This window comes from Sycon ciliatum, chromosome 11 (genome assembly GCF_964019385.1).
Source record: "Sycon ciliatum chromosome 11, ocSycCili1.1, whole genome shotgun sequence".
Classification (NCBI taxonomy): domain Eukaryota; kingdom Metazoa; phylum Porifera; class Calcarea; order Leucosolenida; family Sycettidae; genus Sycon; species Sycon ciliatum.
This window is the reverse complement of record NC_088653.1, coordinates 23,483,536-23,510,301: the sequence shown is the minus strand read 5'-3', so window position 1 is coordinate 23,510,301 and position 26,766 is coordinate 23,483,536. Positions and strand designations below refer to the sequence as shown.

Genomic DNA, 26,766 nt, shown 5'->3' with positions numbered 1-26,766 from the left:
CTTCTACCACATGACCTCTGTTGCAATTGCCCGTATAGTATTCCTTTAATATTAATATACCGGTAATAATTCTCGCCTACGTTCCAAAGGGAACTCGCGACAATGGAGCACCAAGAAGTACATGTACCGTGGCAGAGAGAAAAAGGAAAGAAGAGACAAATAATCGACGCAGAGACAACGGTTTTAAAATAGCATTTACTACAGAGAACAAATTCTGCTGTCGTCACCACACAACAACAAAGTCATAAAAGTTTTCCAAACATCGATTTTCATGTCACATTCATCAGTAGAGTGTCGTGACTGAAGAATAACTATGCTGAACAATGATTAAGCATACATTCAATAATGTGTTACGAGAACAAAATAAAGTGCTAAAATAGAAAGAAGAAAGATGAGACAATAGAAGTGAAGTGAGAACTGAGTGCAACTTGAGGGGGTGAGACACTAATAGTAACGCTAGAACTGTGCAGTGAGACAAACAATCATGCTGTGAACCGACGACTGATGAATGTGACATGAAAATCTATTTTGGAAACCTCTCACGACTTCGTTGTTGTGTGGCAATGACAGCAGAATTTGTTCTCTTTATTGCTACTTTAAAAGAAGATACGACTCATCGATCATACGAGTATAATATTTAACAAAAACGATCAGGGTGTAGATTTCACATGAGTTCCAATACACCACAATCCCTTTCTTTGGGTATAAAATCAAGGTGATGCACTCTTGCGAGACCCGGCGCTCTGGGAATACAATGGTCGATAGATTTGTTTTGACTTGCTAGAGTTGTTTTTCTAGCTTCGGTATGCATGAGCTCCCATAGCTCAGTCGGTTAGAGCGTCGTGCTAATAACGCGAATGTCGCAGGTTCGAGCCCTGCTGGGAGCACGCTCTTTTTCTTTTTTCTTTTTTTTCAACTGGCAATGCATTGTTGCCGGAGTTGTATAGACTTTTCTTGATTTGCACACTGATACATGTACATGCACAAGTCTGAGTTCAGAGCTGTGTGTTTGGTGTTTTTTGTATGCTTATTGTGTTTACAGCGAGTTTGATGATCCTCTTCTCGTGAAGAATGGCTTCAGGCTGGTCCAGGATAGTAACGGTAGGTTTATCTTCTGTATTGCTGGCTCTCTGAGTGAATTTTAGGTCTGTTGCTTGTGATCTTCACCTTCTTGTTGGCAAGTTGTTGCCTCTAATATCTCCCTATCTCGGTTTCATCTGAAGGCATTGCTACTTTTTTTTCTTCACTTCGTCGCCTTACTCGTTCAAAGTACAACTGAGAGACACACCCTCCCCTAGAGTGTGCCACTGTTGTGTAAACTGTGTCCTGAAAGCCCGTTTTGTATTTCGATGGCGCTCCCCTGGCTGTATCACACCAACCAGCCGGCATGTGGGTTCAAGCTCAATGCGTTTGTTCGGTGCCTTTCACCCTATTGCTGTGGTGAACAATTTCACCTCTGCGCCCTGGGTTCGCTCTTGCATCTAAAGGGCTACGTGCTTCTACACGAAATCACATTCATCACTGCGGCATTGCCATGAATACTTTCAAGGTTCTATTTTAGTATCTCTCTCAGCAAAAGTCAAAAAGCCCTGAAAAAGGATGACACGTGCGCCTCACAAGCGGAGCTGGGGAAAGCCAATGACGTCACGTAGAGCCGAGGGAAGTAGTAAAATTATAACTAAGTAATCGAGATTCAAATCACGAAGCTCGCGTACGCGACACTCCGCATACTGTAAATATACAAATTTTCGGCAGCTATTTAATTTCGGCTATATTCGGCACCGACCCGAAACGCCTAAATTAAAACCCCGATGACAATTTTCACAGCATCTGTCGCACTATACTATGCCCTCTACCCACGCCGAAAATAAATCGCCGCCGAAATGTCAAAAATTGTGAAGTGCCGAAATTTTGCAGCGCCGAAATTTTGTATATTTACAGTAGCAAAGAGAACTAGCAACCGGAGATATGACATTACTTAACCTATACAAAACGAAATGCTCAGTTAAACGTAGAAAAGAGAAAAAATTGTGCAGGCACACGTATAGCACGGGGTAGCTGGTGGTCCAATGGAATCGGCGTTAAATTCTCAACGCAATACGCAGAGCAATACACATACATGTAGCTACTCCTATGAACTGTCATCATCAAGCACCTAGCAAAACGATTCACTACAACATAGTCAAGACCTTTACTCTCGTGTCGTCCAAAGAAATTGCAACTAAGGCGTCGTCCGTCGCTATCGAAGAATTAAGAAATCCGTCCTCGTGCTAAATTTTCTCTGACCCACTCCTCACCCCCCAATTTTTCATTTATTATTTTTTGATTTTTCCCAGTCAGCCGGTACCTACATGATTGTATGCTTATCCTGAAACACACATGTAGTGCGATCACATGCAATACAATGCAATAAGTGTACGGTAAATCAAAAAATCAAATTCCGCCAGCGCTCTTGACTAGGGCTCAAACGGTCACGGTTTTACCCCTGACGGTTAAATGCTAAGCTAACGGTCGGTTAACCGGTTATAACCTATAAGCCACGGCAATCCTGCGGACTCTTTTTTAACCGTATATTTGACTATACTCATTCAAAAAATGTACCCGATTCAGTACAACGCACACTTGTACATTCTCTTGCATGCTCATTCATACATACTCTCACACCAAGAGACCAGATATGACCGAGTTGACAGCCCAGAAATTGCGTACGCGTGCGACAGCCCGCGAAAGTGCACACTTTGCAACGACCTGATACTTGAAACAATTGACTGAAAAGTTAATGCGTAACTGTTATCTTTATCGGTTAACCGTTAATTCTTCGTAACCGGTCTGCAACCAGTTAATCGGACTAACCGTTTGAGCCCTACTCTTGACCACCCACCCCCTTTTTGTACGAGGACGGATTTTTTAATTTTTCGAAAATTACTGACAACGCCTAACTGGAACAGTTCAAGGCAATGAACACGAAAGCTATTTTTACTCTAACTCGTATTCTCAGCTACTCCTACCTGTAGTGGATATTGACTCGGACATCACTCAATGAAACTACACTATGGTAGTCTATAGTCTATAATAATATTAATTTCTACAGGGCATCATGGCTAATGAGTTGTCGAATGCCATCTTGCAACGCTGACCTGCTCTGCGTGCCTGGCGACGATCTGCTGAAGGTAGCATCGAACCGGACGCTCCGTCATTGCTCCCTTCAGCTCCGCCATTGCTCCTTTCAGCTCCACCATTGCTCCTTTCAGCTCCGCCATTGCTCCTTTCAGCTCACCCCGAAGACTTGCTTCACTGGATTTTCTAATACTTCAAATGTTCTCTTGCCTGGACTTCGTCTCAATATGTCGTCGACATTGCAGTAGCGAACTCTGCCCTTCAAACTGACAGTCCACTCTCCCTTGTTCTAGTTGTTCCTCCACGTCCATGCTCAGACTCGTATCGCTGTCCAAGATGAGAGCTAATCCAATGTGAAGTTGTCGGAATTGAGACAAAGAAACACTTTCCAGGTATTGTTTCCGCGCGTGACTTCCAAGTTGAAAATTACGGTTCCCGGCAGCTTTACCATAACAATGGACAAGAAGATGTTTTGATTCATATCTTCGCCAACGGCCTCCAGTGATCGCGAATGCCTTTCGAGTTGTGTGTGGAGTTTTCTTAGTGTGATGGTGTTATGTTCTGCCGGTGGGATTTCCATTAGCGATTTGTAATGTTTCTGCTTCCCAAACTGCTCTTTCAACAATTGAACCGCGCCATCGTAATTTGCATCATCTAGTGGCATGCCCGCTAGAACATCCCTTGCACTACCTGTTAGACAACCTTTCAAGTAGCTCATCTCTTCTGCCTTGGAGATTTTTGATTTATCCACCGAATGTTGAAAAACGTCCCAGAATTCGTTCCACTGTAGAATATCGCCATTGAATTTTGGCAACTCGAGTTTCGGTAACGTAATCCCAGTGGAGCTGATGGGAGTCTGGCTGGAACCAAACATTATTGCTCTATTTAGATCAACCAGTTCCGTGAGTATGTTCCGTGTGTGGGTTCCACATGTGTCATCAGATGCTTTGCTTCGTTTCCCATGCACTTCATCAAATTGAAGAATTTGGCTCTTGAGTGTAACTGATTTTTTTTCTCCATTTTCTGATATCCTCTTCCATGTCATCAAGATATGACAACTCCCTTTGTTTCATATCTTTGTCGTCCTGCTTCTTAGGATTGAACGAAAGCAGGGCTTCCATGTATGTGTCTAGGGACTCATTAGATTCCTCTAAATGTTGACCAAATTCCATAGTTACCTGCCTCGCTGAGGTGATCGTGGTCTCCGAAATTGCATTGCCAATGGCCTTGTCTAAGTCCACTTCCAGTTTTGCCAGCCAGCGGGGTCTTGAAGCGGCTCGTCGTGCGTCGTTTCCTGGTTTGTAGCCCATCCGATGAATCTGCCATATTTGCTCGTAGGACCGGTTTTTGGCACAAAAATGTGGAGAACAATTTCATCTCTGCGCCCTGGGTTCACTGTTGCATCTAAAGGGCTACATGCTTCTACACGAAATCACACTCATCACTGCGGCATTGCCGTAAATACTTTCAAGGTTCTGTATTAGCATTTCTCTCTCAGCAAAAGTCAAAAAGGCCCGAAAAAGGATAGCATATGCGCCTCACAAGCGGAGCTGGGGAAAGCCAACGACGTCCCGTAGAGCCGAAGTGAAAAAGGGAAGTAGTAAAATTATAACTAAGTAATCGAGATACAAATCACAAAGCTCGCGTACGCGACAATTGCACATGTGAAAACGATTTTGCTTGCCGCCACTGTTTTGCATACTGTAAAGTCGTGTATAAAAGCCGTGGCTATTTAACTTTTTTTGGGGGGGGGGGGGTGCACGCGCGTCTGTCTGTATCTGAGACAGGCTTCTATACAAGACAGGTATTTCTATGTATGTCAACACCAAAACTAGGCTTATGTGCTGACAGTGCGTATCGAAAAATCAGGCTTGTATTCGAAACAGGCTTCTATAAGACAGGATTTATTACAAGACACTACGGTATACTATCAGTATGATGCATACATGGGATGGGTTAGAGGACAAGCATTTTGCCACTCTGGCCTTGGATACTAGTAGTAGTACCCTGTCTCCTCTATATCATATGGGCAAGCTCTTCCTGTTGGCGTTGCGCTCTCTTCAGGCAGCTGGGTATGCGGATTGCGGTGCTAACTAGCGTGTGTGTGTGTGTGTGTGTGTGCACGCGCATGCGTGCACGCGCGTCTGTCTGTATCTGTGTGGTCTTCGGGTATTCTGTTTGCATTCTGCGTCCATCACGTGTGTCTGTTGGCAGGAGATTCTATTCGCTTAGTAGCCGTATCAACAGATATTCCATGCTACGGATATCCTGATCTTGTTGAGTTGTTGCGTAAGTACATGTACATGTCATGCCCTTGGTGAATACTGTCCCAGCAGATTACTTCACGGTTTTCTGCTTTCGAATACTCCAATTTCAGAAATTGTAGGTGCTCAATATTTTCGGTATGAGGGCAAAAGGCCAGGTTACAGGAAAGTCTGACGAGTCACAAAGTCAAGCGTTTTAACAACCATTTTTTTCGTTATTTGAAGAAATGTTATCGCGAACCCGGTTTGAGATGTTTGTGTAAAGATTACAGATGGGTGGCCAGGTAGCCATCGTTAAACTTTCTGCACGTTATCATGCCAAAATTTCAAAAACGTTTAACATTTTCTTCGTTTAACTTTCCCGTTTTACAGTAGGCATATTTCTTCACATTACTTCTCTTGCTGTTTCTCCTTTTCTTCCTATCTTCCTTTCTGCCCCCCCCCCCCCTTCTCTCTCACTCTCTCTCTCTCTCTCTCTCTCTCTCTCTCTCTCTCTCTCTCTCTCTCTCTCTCTCTCTCTCTCTCTCTCTCTCTCTCTCTCTCTCTACATCATAATACATGTAACGTTAGGTGTCATTGTGGAGCGAGAGGCCAATGGACAGTCGGTAACAGTGGCCACATGTCGTCCACGCAAAGTCCTGACATATTTGGAGGTAAGCCACTACCACATGTGCGTTACTCGTGTGTTTAGACCCTGCCGTGCCATTCTTGTCGTGACAGTGGCGTATGCAACTGGTGGAGTGTGGGCGAGAAACAAAGTTGCAAATTTTACGTTGGACTCGCGGTCGGCAGGAGAGCGCATGCTGTCCTCTGGCTTTTAAACTGTGTTTGTACGTTGCGAAAGGCTTGGTGAACAAGCGTGTCGTTTTTGCACCGTCCTGTGAAATCAAACCACACTGGCGAAGTAATTTGTGCAGAGCCTAGTTGAGACCGTGCCTGTACTGTACTGTACTGTACTGTACTGCACTGCACTGCACTGCACTGTACTGCACTGCACTGTACTGTACTGTACTGTACTGTACTGTACTGTACTGTACTGTACTGCACTGCACTGTACTGTACTGCACTGCACTGTACTGTACTGTACTGTACTGCACTGGACTGTACTGTACTGCACTGCACTGCACTGTACTGTACTGCACTGCACTGCACTGCACTGCACTGTACTGTACTGTACTGTACTACTCTGTGCTGTGCTGTACAGTTCAGCACTGCACTGTGCACTGTCCCCAGTGTGGGTAACTCTACTTCACAGCACGTCCATGCAGTATTCTCCACAGCAGCTATCTGCCAACTACAGTAGAACTCTTGATAAGACCCTAGTACTAGTGCTCTGGGCAATGTCCATACTAAGCTAGAGTATGTCTTATCAGATTATGTACTAACTGAATTCCACTGTACATACATATACATGTCACCTAGATGACTGCCTACACATGTGTGGTATTGGTGATGGTTGTGCCACGCACCCTCCACCCCTACCCCCCCCCCCCCCCCACATACACACATACACACATACGCACAAGCACTCAGGTGTTGCGTTGGGTTTCTTCGCTCTCTTGTCCTGTGCCGTACTGCAGTCCGAGGTCGTGCGGCTTTGTCGCAAGCTTCCCGACTCGCTCAGCCGAACGGCCGTCGCCGAAATCTTGGCCGACATCAGCTTACAGCCGGAGACGGAGTGTCGATGTTTCCATGGTCGTCCTATACTGCAGCTTCTCGCAAACGTTGATGAATTGGATTTGAGTTAACGCCGCAAATACGCGTGCATGCGCTATGCGACTACAGTGAAAGAGTTCAGTATGATGTGCCTCCAGGAGACACACAGTATGATGTGCCTCCAGGGGACACACAGTATGATGTGCCTCCAGGGGACACACAGTATGATGTGCCTCCAGGGGACATACAAATCTGTACTTGATAGCCCAGGTATTGCACATCCAGGGTCTGATGACTGGAAAGGGCATGCACAGTCCTCTAAAACAACATTATGTCCGGTGCTAAGAGAAAGTATGTTATCTCCTGGGTAGCTAATACTGAAATTTGACTGTACCTGATATTCTCATCTACTGCTACTTTCCCTCACTGGCTGGTAGTGGTCTGTGCATATCCCTCTGGGATAAAATCATAAAAGTGGATTTTTTTAATGCTTCAGTATTTTTTCAAGTCCTCTTCTCAACAAAGTTTTTTTATGTGCGGGTGTTTGCCCGGGTGCATGATTGCATCGTGGTATAAGAAGCAAGGTGCACGCGCACGCTGAGTTGGCAATACCGTTGCGTTGTACTCTACCCTATGTGTAATACCGCAGCCGCAGGCTACTGGTGACGTATGCAGGGTAGTGTTGAAAGCCACTTCAATCAGCTCAGTGTGGTGTAGACCAGACAGTGTGACTGTAAGTAGTGGCGGTCAATTCATCAGCCTTGCAACCTGTTGAATGCTGTAGTCCCAGGGCACGTTGCTATGTTGAACATAGCTTTGTTCGCTACAGAACAACCTGCTCGCGTCCACTCCGGGTTGCGGAGCATCTAGACTATTATGTAAACGCCGTGCAGGGCAAGTGTGTGTTTTGTCCCGCCTGCAACTTGGGCTGGGACACCCAGATACTGCAGTAACACACAAAGGGAACAACCGGTCATTTTCTCTTCTAGCTGCATACATTCACTTCTGTCTGCTTAGAGAATCGGCAGAGGAGATACAAGATTCGAAGGAAAATAAATGTCAAGTTGAGAAGCGTGCACGTTTCGAGTTGCAAAAATCAGGGAAATTTCATTATCCGATTGCTTAATATCTAAGAATGGCATGTGCAAAGCATTATGGGTGTGTGTGGGTACACGTGCCCTCCGTACACATCATTCAAAATTTGCTATTGACGACATTACACTAGCTCGACGTCTAAAATATAACTAGTCACAAATTAGATATCAACTCGAGAAATACCGTATTCCATGCAGAGAAGGATATCAGTGCTGGTCGTGCTGTCGTGTATGCGTACCACCATGCGCGCATGTGTGTGCGTGTGTGTGTGTGTGTGTGTGCGCGCGCGTGTGGCTGACGTAATGATGGTGGTGGGAGAAGCACGTTGAACAGAATGAGAGACTGGCGCCGGCGCCTGATTCGTGTGGCTACCCTCTTCAAAGAGTTGTCTCGTAGCCTGACATATGTTCTGGGATGAGCTGCCTGTCCATTGTGATAGAGACTGGTGTCTGCAGTAATAACAGCAACAACAAGAATGGTGTCATGGTGACAATAATGACAATAATGGCAACGTAAATGTGAAGATTTAAAACAGCTAGTGCAGGAGTGTAGCAATGGATTTTTCCACCAGGTAAAGGAATACAATGTTGATGAGAATATTCTCTTTCTTGTTCTCTTGGGCCCAATCAGCGGACACACCATGTATCCCTGGAAAACTACAAATCGCCCACATTTCTACTACGTTCTTGTATACCAGTGGGTTGCACGAGGTAAGAGAAGCAGTGGGGAAGAGAAGTAAGTACAACAGGGAGAGACAGGAGAGAGAGAGAGAGAGAGAGAGAGAGAGAGAGAGAGAGAGAGAGAGAGAGAGAGAGAGAGAGAGAGAGAGAGAGAGAGAGAGACAGAGAGAGAGAGAGAGACAGAGAGACAGAGAGAGAGAGAGACAGAGAGAGAGAGACAGAGAGACAGAGAGAGAGACAGAGAGAGAGACAGAGAGAGAGAGGCAGAGAGAGAGAGGCAGAGAGAGAGAGACAGAGAGAGAGAGAGAGACAGAGAGAGAGAGAGAGACAGAGAGAGAGAGAGACAGAGAGAGAGAGAGAGAGAGAGAGGCAGAGAGAGAGAGAGAGACAGACAGAGACAGAGAGACAGAGAGAGAGAGAGAGAGAGAGAGAGAGAGAGAGAGAGAGAGAGAGAGAGAGAGAGACGACAGAGAGAGAGAGAGAGACGACAGAGAGAGAGAGAGAGAGACGACAGAGAGAGAGAGAGAGAGAGTTGCAGCAGTGATGTACATTGTGTATGCATGCAAACACACACACACGCGCACACACACACACACACACACACACACGTACCGTTGGTGATTTTTCCACACTGGAGACAGAACCCTGCAAAGTTAAAAACCGCAAATCAGCACAGGGTATTAAAGGACAAATATACAGTGTGCCTTGTGTTACTCTTATTGTTTGCAGTTGTATTTTTGAATTGCGAGCTCAACTGTAGGTTCACTGGCACACCTGGTTTGTACACACCCTACTACAGTCAAACCTCTTTAGGACAAACACAAAGGGACTAGGGCTGAAACGATTATACCGAATACTCGATGATCGATCGATAATGAACAAAAGAACGATTAATCGTTTGGCAAACGATTACCGATTATTTTTTGCGCGTTCTCAACATTTTTCAAGATTTTGTTGTAAAAAATCAAGAAAATTGAAGGCACTTTTCGTGCATCCGATACTCGCGCGCGGAGCTCTTCGCGGGACCAGGGAGCACTGCATGTACATGTGTACGGTTGCCCTGCACTCGTCGTAGTCCTCAACGCGGTGCCAGGGAGCCCTGCACGTAGACCTATGTCAGTATGTGCAGTAGGGTGGCCTTGTACTGGCAGCAGCTCTACGCAGTAGATCTACCAGTGCTAGGGAGCCCTCGAGGGCCTCCGCGTTGTACCCGTACACTGCATGCATGCTTGCGACAAATTTTATCGAGTGCAGTGGTTTCGTAGTTTCATCTTGGAAAGACTTCGGAAAGACTTCGGAATGGCGTCCAGAACGAAGCGTTCTCCGATTTGGGAGTTCTTCAACGATCCAGTAGATAAAAAAGTTGAGTGTAAGCAATGCGAGAAGAAGCTTGTCTACACTGGTGGAACGACAGCCATGCGCGAGCATATGAAGCGCGCTCACCCGCTCCTTTTCGGTAGATGTGACGGTGAGAAGTCGTCGGCAAAGCAGTCATCGATGCTGCAGCACGTTGCTGTGAAGCCCGCGGCAAAGCAAATGTCTGCGTCGACTGCCAAAGAAATCACCGGCAGTCTGACTGACTGGCTTGTTCGTGATCTACGGCCGTTGTCGATCGTCGACGATGTCGGGTTCCGTGACCTGATGGGACGGGTATCGCCCGGTTACGTGATTCCGTCGAGGACTCACGTCTCCAAGCTGATCGGGCAGCGCCACACCACTGGTCTCTCTGCCCTTACGAGTCGATTGAAGTCCGTCTCTGGCTGCTGTCTAACGACGGACGCCTGGACATCGAAGGCTACGCAGTCGTACAACACTGTAACTGTGCACTTCGTGACCGAAACTTGGGAATTGGAGAGCGCTGTTGTCGAGACTGCTCTCTTTCCAGGCTCCCACACCGGCGTGAGGATCGCGGAAAAGGTATCGGATGCAACGAAGAGAGTGGGACTCAAGCCTGCTCAGGTAATTGCAGTGGTGCACGACGAAGCGAGAAATGCGGAGCTTGCTGGTCGACACCTACTCCAAGATCATGGCTGGGAGTCAGTGACCTGTTCTGCCCATCTCCTTCAAACGTGCGTGCGACATGTGCTTGAAGATTCAGCTCCTGCACAGAAATTGTTGAGTGCTGCCAGGAAGTTGGTTGGGCACTTTCGCCATAGCAGTCAAGCAACAGAGGCTTTGCTTGCAAAGCAGGTCCAGATGGGGAGCACATCACCTGTAAAACTGACCCAGGATGTGCCTACGCGTTGGAACTCTGCACATGACATGCTGAAACGTCTGGTTGAGCTACGACTGCCCGTCATGGCTGTACTGACTGCTCCAGGTAAGCAGCATTGTGTCATGGTATGATTTGTATGCCTAGTTGCTATACCTTTGCTATTGCTGTGACGGGTTTGGTGGGATTGAGCTGTTGCATCGTGAGTCGTGACTTGTTCTTTGCGCTTGAAATAGAATTGTTTCGTTCTATCTGGTTTGCCAGGTTAAAGTCCTGTTTTTGTACTTTGTTGACTGTCACAGGCCAAAATCGGAACTTGCTCTTGAAGGATACCCAGTGGACACTAGCCGAGCAGCTGACAGCAGCCCTGGAACCACTGAAAGCAACTACAACAGTATTCGGCGGCCAGAAGTATGTCACCTCTTCTCTCGTGCTGCCTGTTGTGGCCAGTCTTATCGAGAGGTACTCTGAGCCTGTGGAGGACACCTGTGTTCGTGCTGTGGAGAACATTCGTGCTGCACTTGTGTCAGAGTTGCAGGTTAAATTCCGTCTGTCAGACGTGACATCGGCATCCCCCCTCGTGCTCGCTGCAGCTTTGGATCCCAGGTTCCGTGGCCTAAAGTTCACGTCCCATGTCCTGTGTGAGCCGGATGCTATCAAGGCTGCACTAGCTGAGGAGATGAAGAAGCACACCGCTCAACCACCTTCTGTTGTCGCGCAGGAACCGCAAGCCAAGCGCAAGCCCGAGGACACAGGCCTTCAAGCTCTGCTGCATGGAGCCGTGTACGATGCCACAGCTGTGGAGAATGAATCGCCTGCCCAGGAAGTAGCACGGTACTGCAGTGAGAGGATGGAGGGCATTGAGATCAAACCTCTGGATTGGTGGAAGTGCAATTCCACCAGGTTTCCTGGTCTTGCTGTCCTGGCTCAGAGGTATCTCTCTATCACAGCTACATCAGTACCGGCTGAGCGTGTGTTCTCTGCTTGTGGCGTTCTTGTCAACAAACTTCGCTCGTCCCTGGCACCATCATCCATTGACGCTATGATCTTCTTGGCGAAAAACCAAATCACAGTTGCACCAGAGCAAGCCGAGGAGGAGGAGGAAATGCCAGCGATGCCTAACCTGGCTGCCGTGGAGTGCCAGCTTGTTGTCAGTGGCTCAGATTCAGAGCTATCTGGGACCAGCACTGACTCTGATTCTGATGCCTCTGAGTGACACGTATAATTATGAACACTGAATAGTACACTATGTGAGTATACTAGATTTGCTTGAAGTTGTAGTCACTTACCGCCAGTCTCTCAGAATTCTCTTTACGTCTTCCATTCGTCCCTTCGCCCCATTATACCGTCACAGCTGCTGCCTGCACCGCGCATTTCAAACTTGATCCTCTTGACATATAGCAGCCACCATATCCGGTCGTTTGAAAAAGTGCTTGAAAAATGTGAAAAATCGGCGTGTTGGATAATATTATATTGCAGCTCGTTAAAGGTTATAATCGTTAGATCGATCGTTAAGCAAACGAGTAATCGGTATGCAAAATTTTGCGATCGTTTCAGCCCTAAAAGGGACCGATGGTATTTGTTCGCAAGCACAGGAATTCTTCTTATCCAAATTGTATACCCAGAGAATACACAGTGATTCATCCAATAGAGTTACGGATGCTAGTTCTTCTAAAGAGAAAGTTTGTTTTATCACACTTGCGCGCGCGCGCGCGCACACGCACACACACACACACGCACAGATGCACACACACACACACACACACACACACACACACACACACGCACAGATGCACACACACAAACACTTACAAACGCAGGGTTTCTGTAGCTCTGCGCGGTGGTGAGAGCCGTCACTACTGCCCTATCGGATTTGCGTGTTTGCCGCCTGTAGCACAGAGCATACCAACACCATGAACATGTGGTCTAGGAAGACAGGTCAAACCAGCCGCATGCAGAAGAAGTACCGTAATCGCAACATCCAGTCGACTCCTGATGTAACAAACACCATTGTGAAGGATAATTAGTTCTTTATAGCCAAAGTTTGTTATAACAGAAATGCACTCGCGCTATATAAGCAGCAAGTCATGACTGGCAAGTGGCACATGACAGTATGAGTGCACTTGGTTTACATGCGACCCTACACGATTTGGTTCATTATCAACGAAAATTGTTCGCTATATAGGGTCAATTTTGTATGGGTTCAAACAGGGACAAGGACAATGGTTCGCTATATCACGAAATTCGCTACATGCGAGTTTGTTGTAAGTGGAGGTTCGTTGTAAGTGGAGTCGACTGTACACTGGCCTAATAGGTGTGACAGTGCGTCCAATGCACGGTCAACCAAACATTCAAGCATCACATCAAAAATTGCAGTAAAAGTGTTTCCTGATCATATCGTCGTGAACACAAACAACATTGCTCGATGCTCATCGCGCATCAGCAACTGTACTACCCGCAGACACCCCCCCCCCCCCCCCCCCCCCCGTAACCTGATCTACTACTACACATACATACACTGCAGCACTCTAACAACTATAGTCGAATTTTCGAACCTTCAACATAGATTTTTTCTGATTGAACATATGTTCAGGGCCAAGACGATGTCGAGGAAATTCGAATAATCAACTATTCCAGTACATTACTACTAACAAGTACACGTGTGTATGTGAAGCCGTGAAGGCGTGTCAATTGCATACATAGGAGCTTGTGGGATGCATATGATTCAGTACGGATTGTTTCTAAGAACGTGTTATAAGAACGCAGCCAGATTGCTGAAAAAATAAGACAGTCCCAGGCTAGCCACTTGGAAACAACGTTCTTGGGCGCTTGACTCTACTGTACTGGCTCACCAGCCAGCCACCATGCACAAGAGATTGATAGCTGGTAGTGTGTGACTTACGTGTACCAGGCTAATGCTAGAATGAACACGAGCAGGACGAGCAGGAAACCGCTGGCACCAACTCCAATGAACAATGGCAAGTGTTTCTCGTCTGGACCACAGTAGGAGAAATCGGAAACGGAACATGCAGCGCATGGCTTTGGTCACACAGTTCACTAGGATGATCAATGTGATGTAAAGAATATACTAATACCAGGGATGTGTTGATCCGACAGATTCATTACCATCACTATGCAGACTTCGAATGCCGCCCCCCCCCCCCTCTCTCTCACACACACACGCACATGTAGCAGCAACAACAACAACAACACACACCACAATACGACACTTTTCGCGGTCTCACCTTTCTTCAATTCTCCCACCGTGGCTGGTGCCACTGTGCCGGATACTCCGGAGTTCTGAACGGGTCCCGGTGAGGTCAACTGTACTGACATTCTGCTGCTGGTGGTGATCGGGGCCTCAACCACCTCACCTAAATCACAAAGCAGCATGTCAGTGCAATAAGTATGCAGTCTTATACTGTGGATAGGGAGAAAAGCACACACCTTTGAGATCGACTCGGCTGTCCTCATCTCAGGGTGTGTTCATTCCGGAGGTTTTGGAAAGTGTGAGTTGAGGTCGTGACAACGTACTTGGGATTGCTGAAAGGTGCACTCGTTTCCCCAGCTCTCCTCGTCTCTCAGGTGTCCTTCAGGACATGTTTCACGGTGATGCACGCACACAATTGTCACTCAAAAAGTTTCACTTCTTAGAGAGAAAGATGCGAACCGGAAAAATCTGAAGAAAAATTGACTGTCACCACCAGGACTTGTACCAGGGACCTACGCTTGAGGCCAGCATTGGGCTAACTAATGAGCTATGGGGAACGTTGTCGCAATTTTTTATTAGCCCCGCTTCTCTACAATATCATCTTTCACCTAAACGATGAAATGGAAAAAGGCTCTGGGCCTTGGGAAAGTGTTTCTTGATTCATGCCCTGCTCCAATATGTGTATGTGTAATGAAAACAGGGGTGTCACACACGGTACGACCACTACGGCCATGGTCGTACCACTTTTCGTCCAGTATGGTCCGCCCAATTCATCCAAAAAAGCAATAAAAGAGCGCTGAAACGCGCCCTGTTGGCAAACTATCCGATCCCCGGTCGTACCACTCCTCCCCATTGCCCTGTGACGCCCCTGCAAATAGAGCAGAGTAACATTGACCTTGCACTGGCAGTACTAAGGTGCATGCATATCTCCTGCACACAACATACTCCTTACCGCAGGCCAGAGGATTGACGTCATCCGGGCAGACGCATCGGTATGCGTCACTGTTGATTGGCAGACACAGCTGCTCCGCCGTACACATGTGTCCCCGGCCACAGCCATTTGTGCCTGGCCACAGACGTAAACACAGCACACAGGAATAAAGAGTGCTGTGAAGCCTATGTTCAATGACCTCTGTGATGACAGGCCACCTGTCTGTAGAGATCACCTGTCTGTAGTGACCACCTGTCAAGGGGCCAGTCATCTTTGACACCGGACCATACTTGAGCATACATTCAGACCTCTGAAGAAAGACCACCTTTCTTTAAAAAGACCACCTGTCTTTAAAGACCACCTGTCAAACGAGACCACGTGTGCATGCGTGTGAGCACCTGCCCTTGGAGACCACTTGTCTGTTGAGATGTCACGGGCTTCCCCATGTCCAATGCCGTTCGTCTACACACACCATTTCCACCTGCTCTAAGTGCGGTGGACAAACCAAGCAGAACGGTAATGAGAATTGTCGCCTCTTCACATCATACACCTTCTTGCCCATATTCAACTAGTGCAGGGATGGCATTCGGCAAGCGAACGGATTTCCATCTTACCTTGCTGTCGGTCCACGCTGACCACCTGGATATCCATCAGGCTGCGCAGGTTTGATTCGACAATGGTGGGGGTCATTGAGTTTTTCTCCGGGTCCACGGAGCCCTTTGAGATCGCTCTTCTCTGCCAGTCGGTCCAGTAGAGGTTAGACTTGAATATGGTCAGTCCGAATGGGTGCGGGAGGTCACGGAAGATTGCCTATTGCAACACAGATGGGCAAGAGTGTAGAGTGAGAATTATTGACATGGGAAAATGTATCTAGCCATTCTAGTCTACTGTAAGACACAACGGTAAAATGTATATAGTTGCCCCTAAATAATCCGACAGCATTTGTGCTACGGAAATTCTGCTGCTGCGCCTGTACCCGTGGTGCATTCAGCCTGCAAGGTGTGTGTGTGTGTGTGTGTGTGTGTGTGTGTGTGTGTGTGTGTGTGTGTGTGTGTGTGTGTGTGTGTGTGTGTGTGTGTGTGTGAGAGAGACAGACAGAGACAGACAGAGGGTCAGACAGGCAGACAGACAGACAGACAGACAGACAGACAGACAGACAGACAGACAGACAGATACAGACAGAGACAGACAGAGACAGACAGAGACAGAGACAAACAGAGAGAGAGAGAGAGAGAGAGAGAGAGAGAGAGAGAGAGAGAGAGAGAGAGAGAGAGAGAGAGAGAGAGAGAGAGAGAGAGAGAGAGAGAGAGAGAGTAGAGAAAGAGACAATGCTGCACCAATCACTATACACTACAACCTGCATATGTCAATGTGCATGGATGGCACCGAGTAATTAGCCAGCGTACCTTTCTATCATACCCATCCAGCGTCACACTCTCGATGGTATCTAACCGTGCATCCGCCCAGAACAGCCGGTCAAGTTGAAAGTCAATTGTCAGTCCGTTGGGCCACCCCAACTCCATGCTCTCCGTATCTCGTACGATGACAGTTCGGTTCAATCCGGCCATGTTGCTTCGCTCGATCCGCGGATCATTGCCCCAGTCGGACCAGAACATCAACCTTAACAAGAGAAATGTCACCAGCAACAGCAGGAACAGACTTGTTAGCAAGGGCATGTGTACAGAAAGTTCACGTGCTTCTTTGGTTGTCATGTCTTGAAACTCAGAATCCCAGCGAGAGGTTTAGACTGAATGATCGTGCAGGGCTCGTGTGGGTGTGGGTGTCCCCAAGGGAAAACTTCTATTCCTAAGCTGTATCTACATGTAGATTGCTGGAGGTAAGCGATCCCCTACCTGACGTCACGTTCTCTGCACCCAATGGCAGACTACCTCTGAACCACTCGAGGTGGCCAGTGCACTCCATTGGGATGATGCAATCGAAAGTGAGTCACGCCACACACTCCACTCTGGGTGTCCTGACCACCACGGTACCTGGCATGGCTGAGTACTGGTTATGCATGCACAGTACCTGGCATGGCTGAGTACTGGTTATGCATGCACAGTAAAACCTGTCAAGGTGACCACCTGTCCTGGAAGACCACCGCAACCAGGACCAAGAGATGCTATTTCCAGTCAAATGACCCTGGATAAGGAAACCACCTGGTGTAACAGAGACCACATGTTTGAAGGTCCCCGCGCGGTCGTCTTAGACAGGTTTCACTATACATGCAACTCTGCAAGAGATCATCTCCAATAGACCGATCCCCTTATTATTGTCTGGGTTCGAGCAAGGGGGCAACTCCGCAGTCGCGTGGGATCCTGCTGCACACACGCGACCAACCTCACCGAGACTGTGCGTGACTTCTCGCATGCGAAATGCAGAGCACACGAGATCTACGTGCAGTGCAAGCCTGTCTACAAAAAAATGCCACAAGGACTTTTGATTTGAGCTGTTTTGTTTTTGTTTAGACGTCTTCCTTTTTACGACTTCAGGATGCCTTCTCAGAACATTGCTGCGTTCCTCACTGTCAGAACAGGAGGACGAAGCAAACAAGTCATTTCACTCCTTTCCTCGTGTGGAGCCACAGCGGCCTGGAGCAAGCGGATCCAGGCTATTCCCCGTGAGGAAGGACGTAGTTTTAGGGTCACTCTGAATATTTGAGTTGCAGCGATCATTTCGATCCCGAAATCGAAATCGTTTTGCCCAGCTCTACAAGGACATGATGAGTCCAGGAAACCAAACAGCTGTCCTACGGTACCAGGTTTGCTTTTCGCAAGAGAGTGGAGTCTGGACGCCCTGCTCCCCATGATCGCAAAACAGTATTTGCTGAGCCTAGTGCAGTTCGGTCATGGAAGTGCAGCGTCTGCATCACGAGCTCCCCATGCTCGCAAACCAGTATTTTGCTGAGAGGCAACGGCACTTTGAGTTGGAAAGGAACCTGGCTTAGTGCAGTTTGGTCCTGTAATGGAAGTGCAGCATCTGCATCAGGAGTTGGCAGCAAGTAGAGCTCGTGTACAGAGTCTCGTGGAGCAGTTGGACGATGTGAGGACTGGGGTGAAGAAAGCCGACAAACAGCTTACGTACAATAACATAAAGAAAGACTCTGAGCCGCTCCAGTTTCTGACTGGTTTGCCTTCAGGTGTTTGGACCGCTCTGTGGGACTTCTTTGAGCCTAGCCGAGAAAATGTAATGCGCCGCGCCAGATCTACGAAGACGGAAGCTGAGGGACGGCGGATACAGTTGGAGGTGGCCGTAAATCGCCAATGAGCATGTAATGGAGGATCAGCTGCTATTGGCATTGATGTGTCTAAGCCTGGGCCGAATGGAACAGAAGCTGGCATGCGTGGCACAAGTTAACCATCCGTTTCACGGCATATAGCTAGCTGAGCTGGCGAGATGTTCAGTCATCAATGCCATGTACCGCAAGACATTCTGCAATGGGGATGAAACAGTTCTATTTTGCCATGCACTTAGGGTTCTCGCACCGGCACAGCACAACAAGACCCAACAGATCCTTGCGCTCTTATTTTCTCCCATGGTAACATTGCCGGTCACAACACCCGGTAGCCAGTCGCAGATGCAACCAAATCAACCAGGTTCTTTTTTTCCAATACTGAAAGCAAAGGTATACCAATATTTGCATCGAATGCAGTGATGATTTCAATACTGTTCACTAGTACAACGCATTACCAGACTGGCATATAATCATGATAATATTATCCATTTCGCAATCACTGTCATTGCTTTCTTAGATCTCCAATCATCAATATCGGACCATAAACCATCTACTAGTATCATCTTATATTATTTCATCATTAGTATCCTGCTACTATCCTCCTCTAACGATGAGCTTGAAGAAACGAAACAGCTGTCTAGAGGCGTAAATAATATCTGTCAACGGAAGTGTCCTTGCTGTGCTGGTGTGTTTATGCTTCGTGCATTAGTTCGGCCAAGAGCGCATGGTGGTGGCGGGTTGAGGATGTAGTACAGCGGAGTATGACCGAAAGCTCTGTCACGATGTATTTTATTAGGAAGGTATAGAAACGGAAAAAAAAACTGTATCTTCATCTTGGGCGTAAACAGCCCGTCTCACATTAAATATACTAGAAAATAGTTCACTCTGAAAGTCATGCAGTCTTCCTAAGAGATAGAGGGGGGGGGGTATATTCATAGGTTCGAAAGAACCGCACACACACTTTGCTGCAGACAGCGGCAAGCTTTGGCCCTCGTGCTTCGAAGAGGGAGCAATCCACTGCGCTACGCTTGCGATTAACAGCAAGCTTCAAACTTTTCAAAGGTACGACTCATCACTGGCTCTGGGGTAATGTTCCTGGAACAAATGCCCCATTGCCGACTGAGGGCCAGGGAGAACGCAATCTGCCTTCCTGGGCGAGAAGTGTTCCAGCACAAGAAGCAGCACGAATACATGCTGACAAAGATCACCATCACCACCAGCCGGCACACAGCACACTGTTCTTCAAACACCATCCACTCCGTCCATGTGTTTGCACTGTCCTCCTCTAGCTCTTCACGCTCAACAAATACCACGCACTGCTCATCATTTTTTTTGCTTCCTCTGGGTTGGCTAGCCCTTCGACTTGACAAAACAGCGATCACCACTGCACTGCTATCGTCACCTCATAGCAGTCGCTTCCACCAGTGGCTTTTCCTGTCTTTGCAAGGTGTCCAAGGATGGCTGCTGTTGTCACTACAGGCAAATCAGAAGTACTTTAGTGGCTGATGTCCAACCAGATCGTTGGAAAATCGATTTTTCCACTTCAGGGCTGCTGATCGCGATCGCGACTTGGTGACTTGGCAGCACCACGGTTACCTTCATAGAAGATGGCTCTGGAGCGGAAAAGGCAGACCAGAAAAAGGTTACTATTGCCTTCAGCACCGATCTCAAGGAGAAAGAAATACGGTCTGCTAAAGCCTAGGCACAAAATAAATCTCAAAACACGATTCACGATTCGAATATTTCAACAACAACAAAACTCACCTCTGGAGTAACTCCTGTTTGTGGCCCGAGATCGTTCCCTCCCGCACCTTGAAAAAATCCTACAGCTGCATCACAGTCCATGTCTCTCTCGGAGACTCTGCTCCTACCAGCAGGAGGTTCAGCACCGCTCGAAGCCATCGCAAACTACTTGAACTAAGCAGAAGACATTCCAAAACAAACCTGAAACACACTGTCAAAGATGCTGTCACGTTCAAAAACTAGCTCGATCGCGAGTGAGGTTGCCCCCGTGCTCGAACCCAGTATAATAAGGGGATCGGTCTATTCCAGTATCCCTCACCCCAAGAATGGGTTGGGAGGGGGAGGACTGTTTGTTTGGAATAGCAATCAGAAAATTCCAATTGTTCAATTACTGGCCGGCGAAACCGAATACACTTTGCTTGGAGGAATACGTGAATTCGGAAATTTTGAGACACCACTACAAGGTGAATGCGCGTACCCTCTGGAAGGATAAAGTGTGATGTCGCGCGGCTCGTCCAAGTCGGTATTGATGATCACCTTGCGCCCGGTTCCGTCCAAGCGAGCCACTTCGATCATGTTGCCACCCGTGTCCGTCCAGTAGATGTGATCACCAATCCAGTCTACCGCAATACCATCCGGTGTGGCGATATCTTTCACCACCAGCTGCAGCAGGGCCGCACCATTGGATAGTGCACACAAGTCCACACACACGTCCACACCCATGCACACATGCAAACATGCGTATCGGGGCGCATGCGCACACACACACACATGCACACATACACACACACACACACACACACACACACACACACACACACACACACACACACACACACACACACACACATATAATTATGTTCCTCGCATTCTGAGAATTTGCTCAATCTGAAGATTCCAGATTGCCTGCGCAATCTGCAGAATTGCACACACATTCTGGGGTGACACGAAAATAACAAGGAAGTTGCTGACCGTATCTGGTCTAAATTTCGATTCATTACTCTACATGGATAAAAAGTTAAAGGTAGGGTGGCAAAGGCTCTTCCACAATCCTGTCGCCAGTACTGGCAAGTATCATGGCATTCAATCATGTAAAGTAGCACAATATGTATGCAACATCTTTCTTGTCTCCATGCCCCATGACCTTGCACCCAACATATTCGAGTACGTCCATACCTACATAGTTCTGCACCCGTTTTCGGTATTTCTCAAATATTGGACCATCACCCCCCTCCGGCCCCATTGTGGTGCTTTCGTACCTCTTGGTTACTGCCATCATATTCTGATCGTAGGATGACATCGTCCTTAACATCTGACCAATAAAGCCGCTTTGATGACGCGTGGAAGTCCACCGCAATGGCATTCTTCTGGCCTGGAGCAAGCATAGAGAATGGACAGGTCATTCAAGCGGTCACACTGTGTGTGTGTGTGTGTGTGCATGTGTGTGTGTATGTGTGTGTGTGTGTGTGCGTGCGTTTGTGTGTGTGTGTGTGTGTGTGTTTTCCTGTGTGTGTCTGGAGGGGGTGCGTGTGTGTGTGTGTTTTCCTCTGTGTGTGTGTATGTGTCAGTGTCGGTGTTCGTTCATGCGTGCAACTGTTTTATTACTGCATACAGCTGTATTCAGTACACTAAATTCTGAATACCATCACACACTCCAAGCAGTGAGTGATGCTGCAGCACTCTTCTTTTCTTCTTTGCAAACACAACAGCATAGTCTCCACAAAGTTTGCATGTTTGAACAGAGCAAAGAAACAGCGAAGAAATCCCGCTGGGAACATTCTGCAAAGAAAGGAAATATGGATTCCAGGCGTGTTCGTAGCCTACGTGAATTGTACATGTCGACCTAGGAGATGTACCAGCCTACGTGAATGGTACAGGTCTATCAGGGACATGTACTGACTGCTTACATACTAGTATTTCTATTTCCCTGATGAAAGGCCAGGCCCGAAAATATGGTGTAATATTATTAATTTGAATCGCAGTAAGGAGACCGTTATATTGACGTTGAGGAGTGAGGTTTGATGTGCTTACTGGGTATTATAATGATGTCAGTCATGTCTGGTGTGTCCAGCGATATGCGACGGATGCTTTGGCTGGTCGAGAACAGTAGGAACTCGTCCGGCACTGCAGACACGCGTATACACATGGCACACGTGCACACACATATGCACACACACACGGCACACGTGCACACATATGCACACACACATACACACGTGCACACACACATACACACACACACACACACACACACGCAAGCCCAGCCCAATACTGAAGCAGCCTTTCGGCTTCACCACATCCATACGCAAGGATACATTCACAGAACTCAAAGGAATACTTTCGAAATACAAATGACGGGCTCCGAGAAAAGTCTGGTCCAAGCAAGAAAGCTTGAGTTCTCACGCGTCATTTCCCTTGTATTGCTCACGCGCAAATGACTCTGGCTCGTGAGTTTCAATCACAGTCATTCTTAGTGACTGCAGTATAACTCTTATTCTGTGTGGGTTGGGACTGGGCACTGCCCGCCACTAGGAATTGCCCCTGACTAAGAACATACATACTGACTGCATGAATGTAACAATGTTTTAAGCCAATCAACATTAGTAGTAGGTTCTTTTTTCAACCAGATGGGACCACACGACACTTGCGAGCACCAGCACGAAGTTTCACCAGCAACACCCCACAGCAGCAAGTAGTTCCTCCTGACAAGCTTGTTGCGTTCCATAAGATAGTGGAACTCATCGGAGGAGAGCAGGTGTTGAATGATACGGAACACAACAAGCTTGTCAGGAGTAACTACTTGCTGTTGTGTGGTTGCTGGTGAGCTGTTCGTGCTGGTATTTGCAAGCGTCGTGTGGTTTCGTCTGGTCGGGGAACAAAGAACCTACTACTGCTATGAATCGACGGACCAAATGAAGATGACATCATCGAACCAATCAACACGTTTGGTGTCGATTTTTGTCGAAAGCGATTTTGCATCTGGACAGGGTCAGAAAGGTGACCAGTAGATTGAAGTGCCCGTATCTGGGCAGCCTGGATTAAGCGGGTTTATGCTGTATTTACCTCTTGGACACGTTCCTTCCAATGCTACGAGTCCCGTGGAGCAGGCACACTTGGCGCCCTCCGGCGTGTTGAGGCATAGCTGATCACAGCCGCCGTTGTTACTGCTACACTGCGTCCTCACTGAACAGTCAATACAGAACAGAAGCAGCGGAAGACATCAAGCAAAATTTCGGCCAATAATTTATTTCAAATTCAGAGTTCATTTTTGAAGGGCATACTAAAATCATTTGCACATCCAGCCTCTCTCCCCCCCCCCCCCCCCATTTTCTGCATTGCAATACCTCAATGAAACTATTCTATGTGGGAGAGAGGAGCTACTATATGCTCGGAGAATTCAGGAAGGAAGAAAAGCATAAGTGTTGTGTCAAATTCCGTGTGGACGCTGCGAGCAAGCCATGGTTGATCAACACCCACACACTTGTTGATCAACGCTCACGTACTGGCTGATCAACACCCACACACTGGTTGATCAACACCCATGTACTGGCTGATACACACCAATGTACTGGTTGATCAACACCCAATGTACTGGCTGAAAACACCCATGGATAGATTGATCAACACTCGCACGTCAGAGTACCATGCTATTTATTAAGTGCCTGTACCTGATCTGCCGAGACTGCTAACTCCATGGACATCCATTTGGTTGGCCAAGTGCGGAATAGTGATGGAAATGTTACCTGGAGAGAAACCATAGCCAACCCATACTGATAGCCATCAAAACAAGATACTACTAGACAATGTTGTTGTTGGAGCAGCTACAACCAACTGAGTAGGGGACTTGCCACTTCTACAGTGCTGCTAAACGAAATCCGGTCAAGCAAGCAGCCAATGCAGCGCCGGTCACTGCGCAGCCCTAGACCTGAACACACTGGTATGTAAACTGGCCCAGGGCGAGAACTAGACCCACGCGATCGGATTCATTGGGCAGCCCTGTCGATTCGGGGAACAGTCATTCTTGGCCCTCCGATCGTAACCAGTTACAATTGGTATTTCCCTCTGTGAGAGTTTCTTTCCTGGATAACAACTAGTTATTTGTGCACAGCAAGCCCTGCTGTACAACTCCGAATGTATGATTATCTTCAAGCACTTGAGAACTGATTTTATGGTGTCACACAGGACACAATCTTGAGCAACACGCCTCTACTGATCATAGCAGTCCGTAGCTTACCTTTCGCAATGTCGTACTGCAGAATGGCCCTCTCCTGCCAGTCAGTCCAGTATACTACCTGGTCGAGTATGGTCAGCCCGTACGGGTGAGCGAGATCATCGCGCAGGGCGATCCTGCCGGAACCGTCAAGGCCGCTTCTCTCCAGCGTATGACGCATGGCGTCCACCCAGTACATGTGCCTGTTGGACAGGTCCAGCGTGAGTCCGTTGGGCCACTGGATGTCGGTGGTGATCAGGGACTCGCGGTGAGTGCCGTCCAGCCACGCTCGCTCGATGCGAGCGTCGCGTCCCCAGTCAGTCCAGTACATGAACCTACAGTGCAGTACACAGTACAGAGCAGCTCAGGCATTGCGCAACTGTCCAGCATTCAATGCTGCCAGTGAACACACTATTCTACTCTAGCTTTAAGCCATTGGTACCCCTGGGTTTTTTTGGGCGAGTACTTGTCATAGTTTCATCGTGTACCATGCAGCACATCCTTAATAACTGCCCTATAAGATTGAGCTCTGTGAAAATGGAAGCCTCTGACACCTCTTGCCCCAATGGTCAGAATTGACTTAGGGCTACCTTAATGGTCATGATCCCGCTGTATAGCGACTCACCCTCTGGCCACATCAAGGCTAATGGCGCGTGGACTATGCAGATCCTCCCAGATGAGCACTCTCCTGTGCATGCCCTGGTACGTGCAGACCTCAATACGATCAGTGTTGGTGTCCGTCCAGTACACTAAATGTGATGCTGTGTCCAGGGCAATACCTGTACAACAACACATTCAGCATAGCCGCAATGGCCAGGAACTTGTGTTGACTTTGTTGGACCAATACGACGAGAGAACCCTCTCCACCCCCATCCCCCCATCTCTCTGTGTCTCTGTGTCTCTGTGTGTGTGTGTCTGTGTGTGTGTGTGTGTGTGTGTGTGTGTGTGTGTGTGTGTGTCTCTCTCTCTCTCTCTCTCTCTCTCTCTCACACTCTCTCTCTCTCTCTCTCTCTCTCTCTCTCTCTCTCTCTCGTGCACGCGCACACACACACACACATGTGTCAAATTCAAATTCATGTTGATGAAGGAATACTTTTTCTTGGCCACATGTCAGTACCCCCCATTGCTCTCAATTCTCTGCCATCTTAAGGCAATCAAAAGATTTTCGTCCGTAATTGAAGGGAAATTGGTAATGCTGTAGAGTGCGGTGTCTCTTCAAACATTTGACCTGTAAAACAAACCTGCTTTTCCATGTGCTAGAATGAGTCTGACTCTTTCTAGGACATGGAAGACCTGCAATATTTTTACAGGGCAATTGTTTGATGAGACACCACGCTCTACATCACTACTGAACAGTGATTACTGATTATCATGCTAATAGTCAGCTCCTCCAGAGTCAGCGGCTATAGTGTATCGGTCACAACATGTGTACACGTCCAGATGGCTGCACCTACCGTCCGGCGTCTCGATTGCAATGTCCTGGATTGCCACAACGTTCTCTCCCGTCACGGTGGATCTAGAGATCTGTCCCCTGTGGCCATCCGTCCAGAACAGCAGCCCTAAAGCACACAAAAATCAAATTTTTTATTTGCCTGATGCTACTGTGGTGGACATGGAAATCCGGTCGGAGGTCGAGCGACCCCAGTGCGTTGGAGCAGTGAGTGCACATATGCTAGACCTACACCTGTTTCATCTATGCGCTGCAGTGCTGATCGCATCGGATCAACATACGCACTGAGGGCACCCGCCCCGCCCAGTCATTCCACCAGATTGCCATGTCCACGACAGTAGAAGCTCCATGCCTGAAGTTCACCCCGCCAAGTGTCACACTTCTCTCCCGTGTTTTTGTACTCTTGTCCTGATGCTACCGGCACGAGGCTGAGCTTTGACTGAGCTCTGGATTGAGTCCTATGAAGTAGTAGCAAATCTAACAAGGTCGAAACAACTATCTGTCCGGAGGTTGAGCAGTCGAAGAAGTACATTTTCATTTTCCATCGGATTCCTCAGCAGTGCAAGGTAGGGCAATGACGATGCAAATACATCTCATCATTTAGATCCATACCACAGTTTGCTCTGTACATGTACACCCATATAAAGTACAAAAAGTACAGACTATCACCAAGCATCAGTTGATGTGTGAGCACTTGCTGTAACTCTATACACATTCGGCGCGGTCAAATTTCGGCCTCCCAGGGCTAAAACACATTTCGGCCGCATTACAACTTCAGCCTGTACTGCTGCTGTCTGTACAGCTGCTGCCTGCATACACTGTCACACTAAACCATGCAGAACAAAATATAGCCGCAACAGGTTTTCGGCCAAAAATGCCCACGCCGAAAACAGCTGAAAATAAATATGCGCCCAATATTTGTTGCCCTACAGAACACTCACCGCTAGCACTATCCACGTCTG

At 47.7% G+C, this 26,766-nt stretch overlaps 3 protein-coding genes and 1 non-coding gene across 4 annotated transcripts in view; 3 read left to right on the top strand and 1 right to left on the bottom strand.

The window, feature by feature from the left end:
- LOC135827753 (PMS1 protein homolog 1-like) overlaps positions 1-7,743 on the top strand; it is a 28,734-nt gene extending 20,991 nt beyond the window's left edge. The window contains exons 14-17 of the mRNA XM_065340203.1: positions 1,043-1,101; positions 5,332-5,406; positions 5,952-6,034; positions 6,962-7,743. Of these exons, the coding sequence (XP_065196275.1) occupies positions 1,043-1,101; positions 5,332-5,406; positions 5,952-6,034; positions 6,962-7,129 (385 nt within the window). The 3' untranslated portion in view covers positions 7,130-7,743. The remainder of the gene's footprint in view (positions 1-1,042; positions 1,102-5,331; positions 5,407-5,951; positions 6,035-6,961) is intronic.
- On the top strand, positions 814-887 carry Trnai-aau (transfer RNA isoleucine (anticodon AAU)). The gene has a single exon. It is a non-coding gene; the product is annotated as a tRNA-Ile (tRNA).
- A 270-nt stretch (positions 7,744-8,013) lies between the features above and the next one.
- The window catches only part of LOC135827752 (low-density lipoprotein receptor-related protein 4-like), a 42,573-nt gene continuing 23,820 nt past the window's right edge, over positions 8,014-26,766 (bottom strand). The window contains exons 26-41 of the mRNA XM_065340202.1: positions 25,809-25,913; positions 24,980-25,133; positions 24,379-24,689; positions 23,813-23,887; positions 23,208-23,327; positions 22,176-22,268; positions 21,404-21,516; positions 20,623-20,807; positions 16,573-16,786; positions 15,781-15,976; positions 15,188-15,301; positions 14,270-14,398; positions 13,927-14,017; positions 12,837-12,912; positions 9,425-9,457; positions 8,014-8,581 (exon numbers count right to left, since the gene is read on the bottom strand). Coding sequence (XP_065196274.1) covers positions 8,510-8,581; positions 9,425-9,457; positions 12,837-12,912; positions 13,927-14,017; positions 14,270-14,398; positions 15,188-15,301; positions 15,781-15,976; positions 16,573-16,786; positions 20,623-20,807; positions 21,404-21,516; positions 22,176-22,268; positions 23,208-23,327; positions 23,813-23,887; positions 24,379-24,689; positions 24,980-25,133; positions 25,809-25,913 — 2,081 coding nt within the window. The 3' untranslated portion in view covers positions 8,014-8,509. The remainder of the gene's footprint in view (positions 8,582-9,424; positions 9,458-12,836; positions 12,913-13,926; positions 14,018-14,269; positions 14,399-15,187; positions 15,302-15,780; positions 15,977-16,572; positions 16,787-20,622; positions 20,808-21,403; positions 21,517-22,175; positions 22,269-23,207; positions 23,328-23,812; positions 23,888-24,378; positions 24,690-24,979; positions 25,134-25,808; positions 25,914-26,766) is intronic.
- LOC135827754 (E3 SUMO-protein ligase ZBED1-like) lies at positions 9,932-12,580 on the top strand. The gene is made up of 2 exons (XM_065340205.1): positions 9,932-11,132; positions 11,327-12,580. Exons 1-2 carry the CDS (start codon positions 10,034-10,036, stop codon positions 12,238-12,240), a joined length of 2,013 nt encoding a protein of 670 aa, XP_065196277.1. The 5' UTR covers positions 9,932-10,033; the 3' UTR covers positions 12,241-12,580.

Bases quoted from the DNA above. Each gene is read 5' to 3' on its own strand.
- LOC135827754 (XM_065340205.1), top strand. From the start codon at position 10,034: ATGCATGCTTGCGACAAATTTTATCGAGTGCAGTGGTTTCGTAGTTTC. The intron at 11,133-11,326 runs GTAAGCAGCATT...TGACTGTCACAG, and splicing joins GGCTGTACTGACTGCTCCAG to GCCAAAATCGGAACTTGCTC.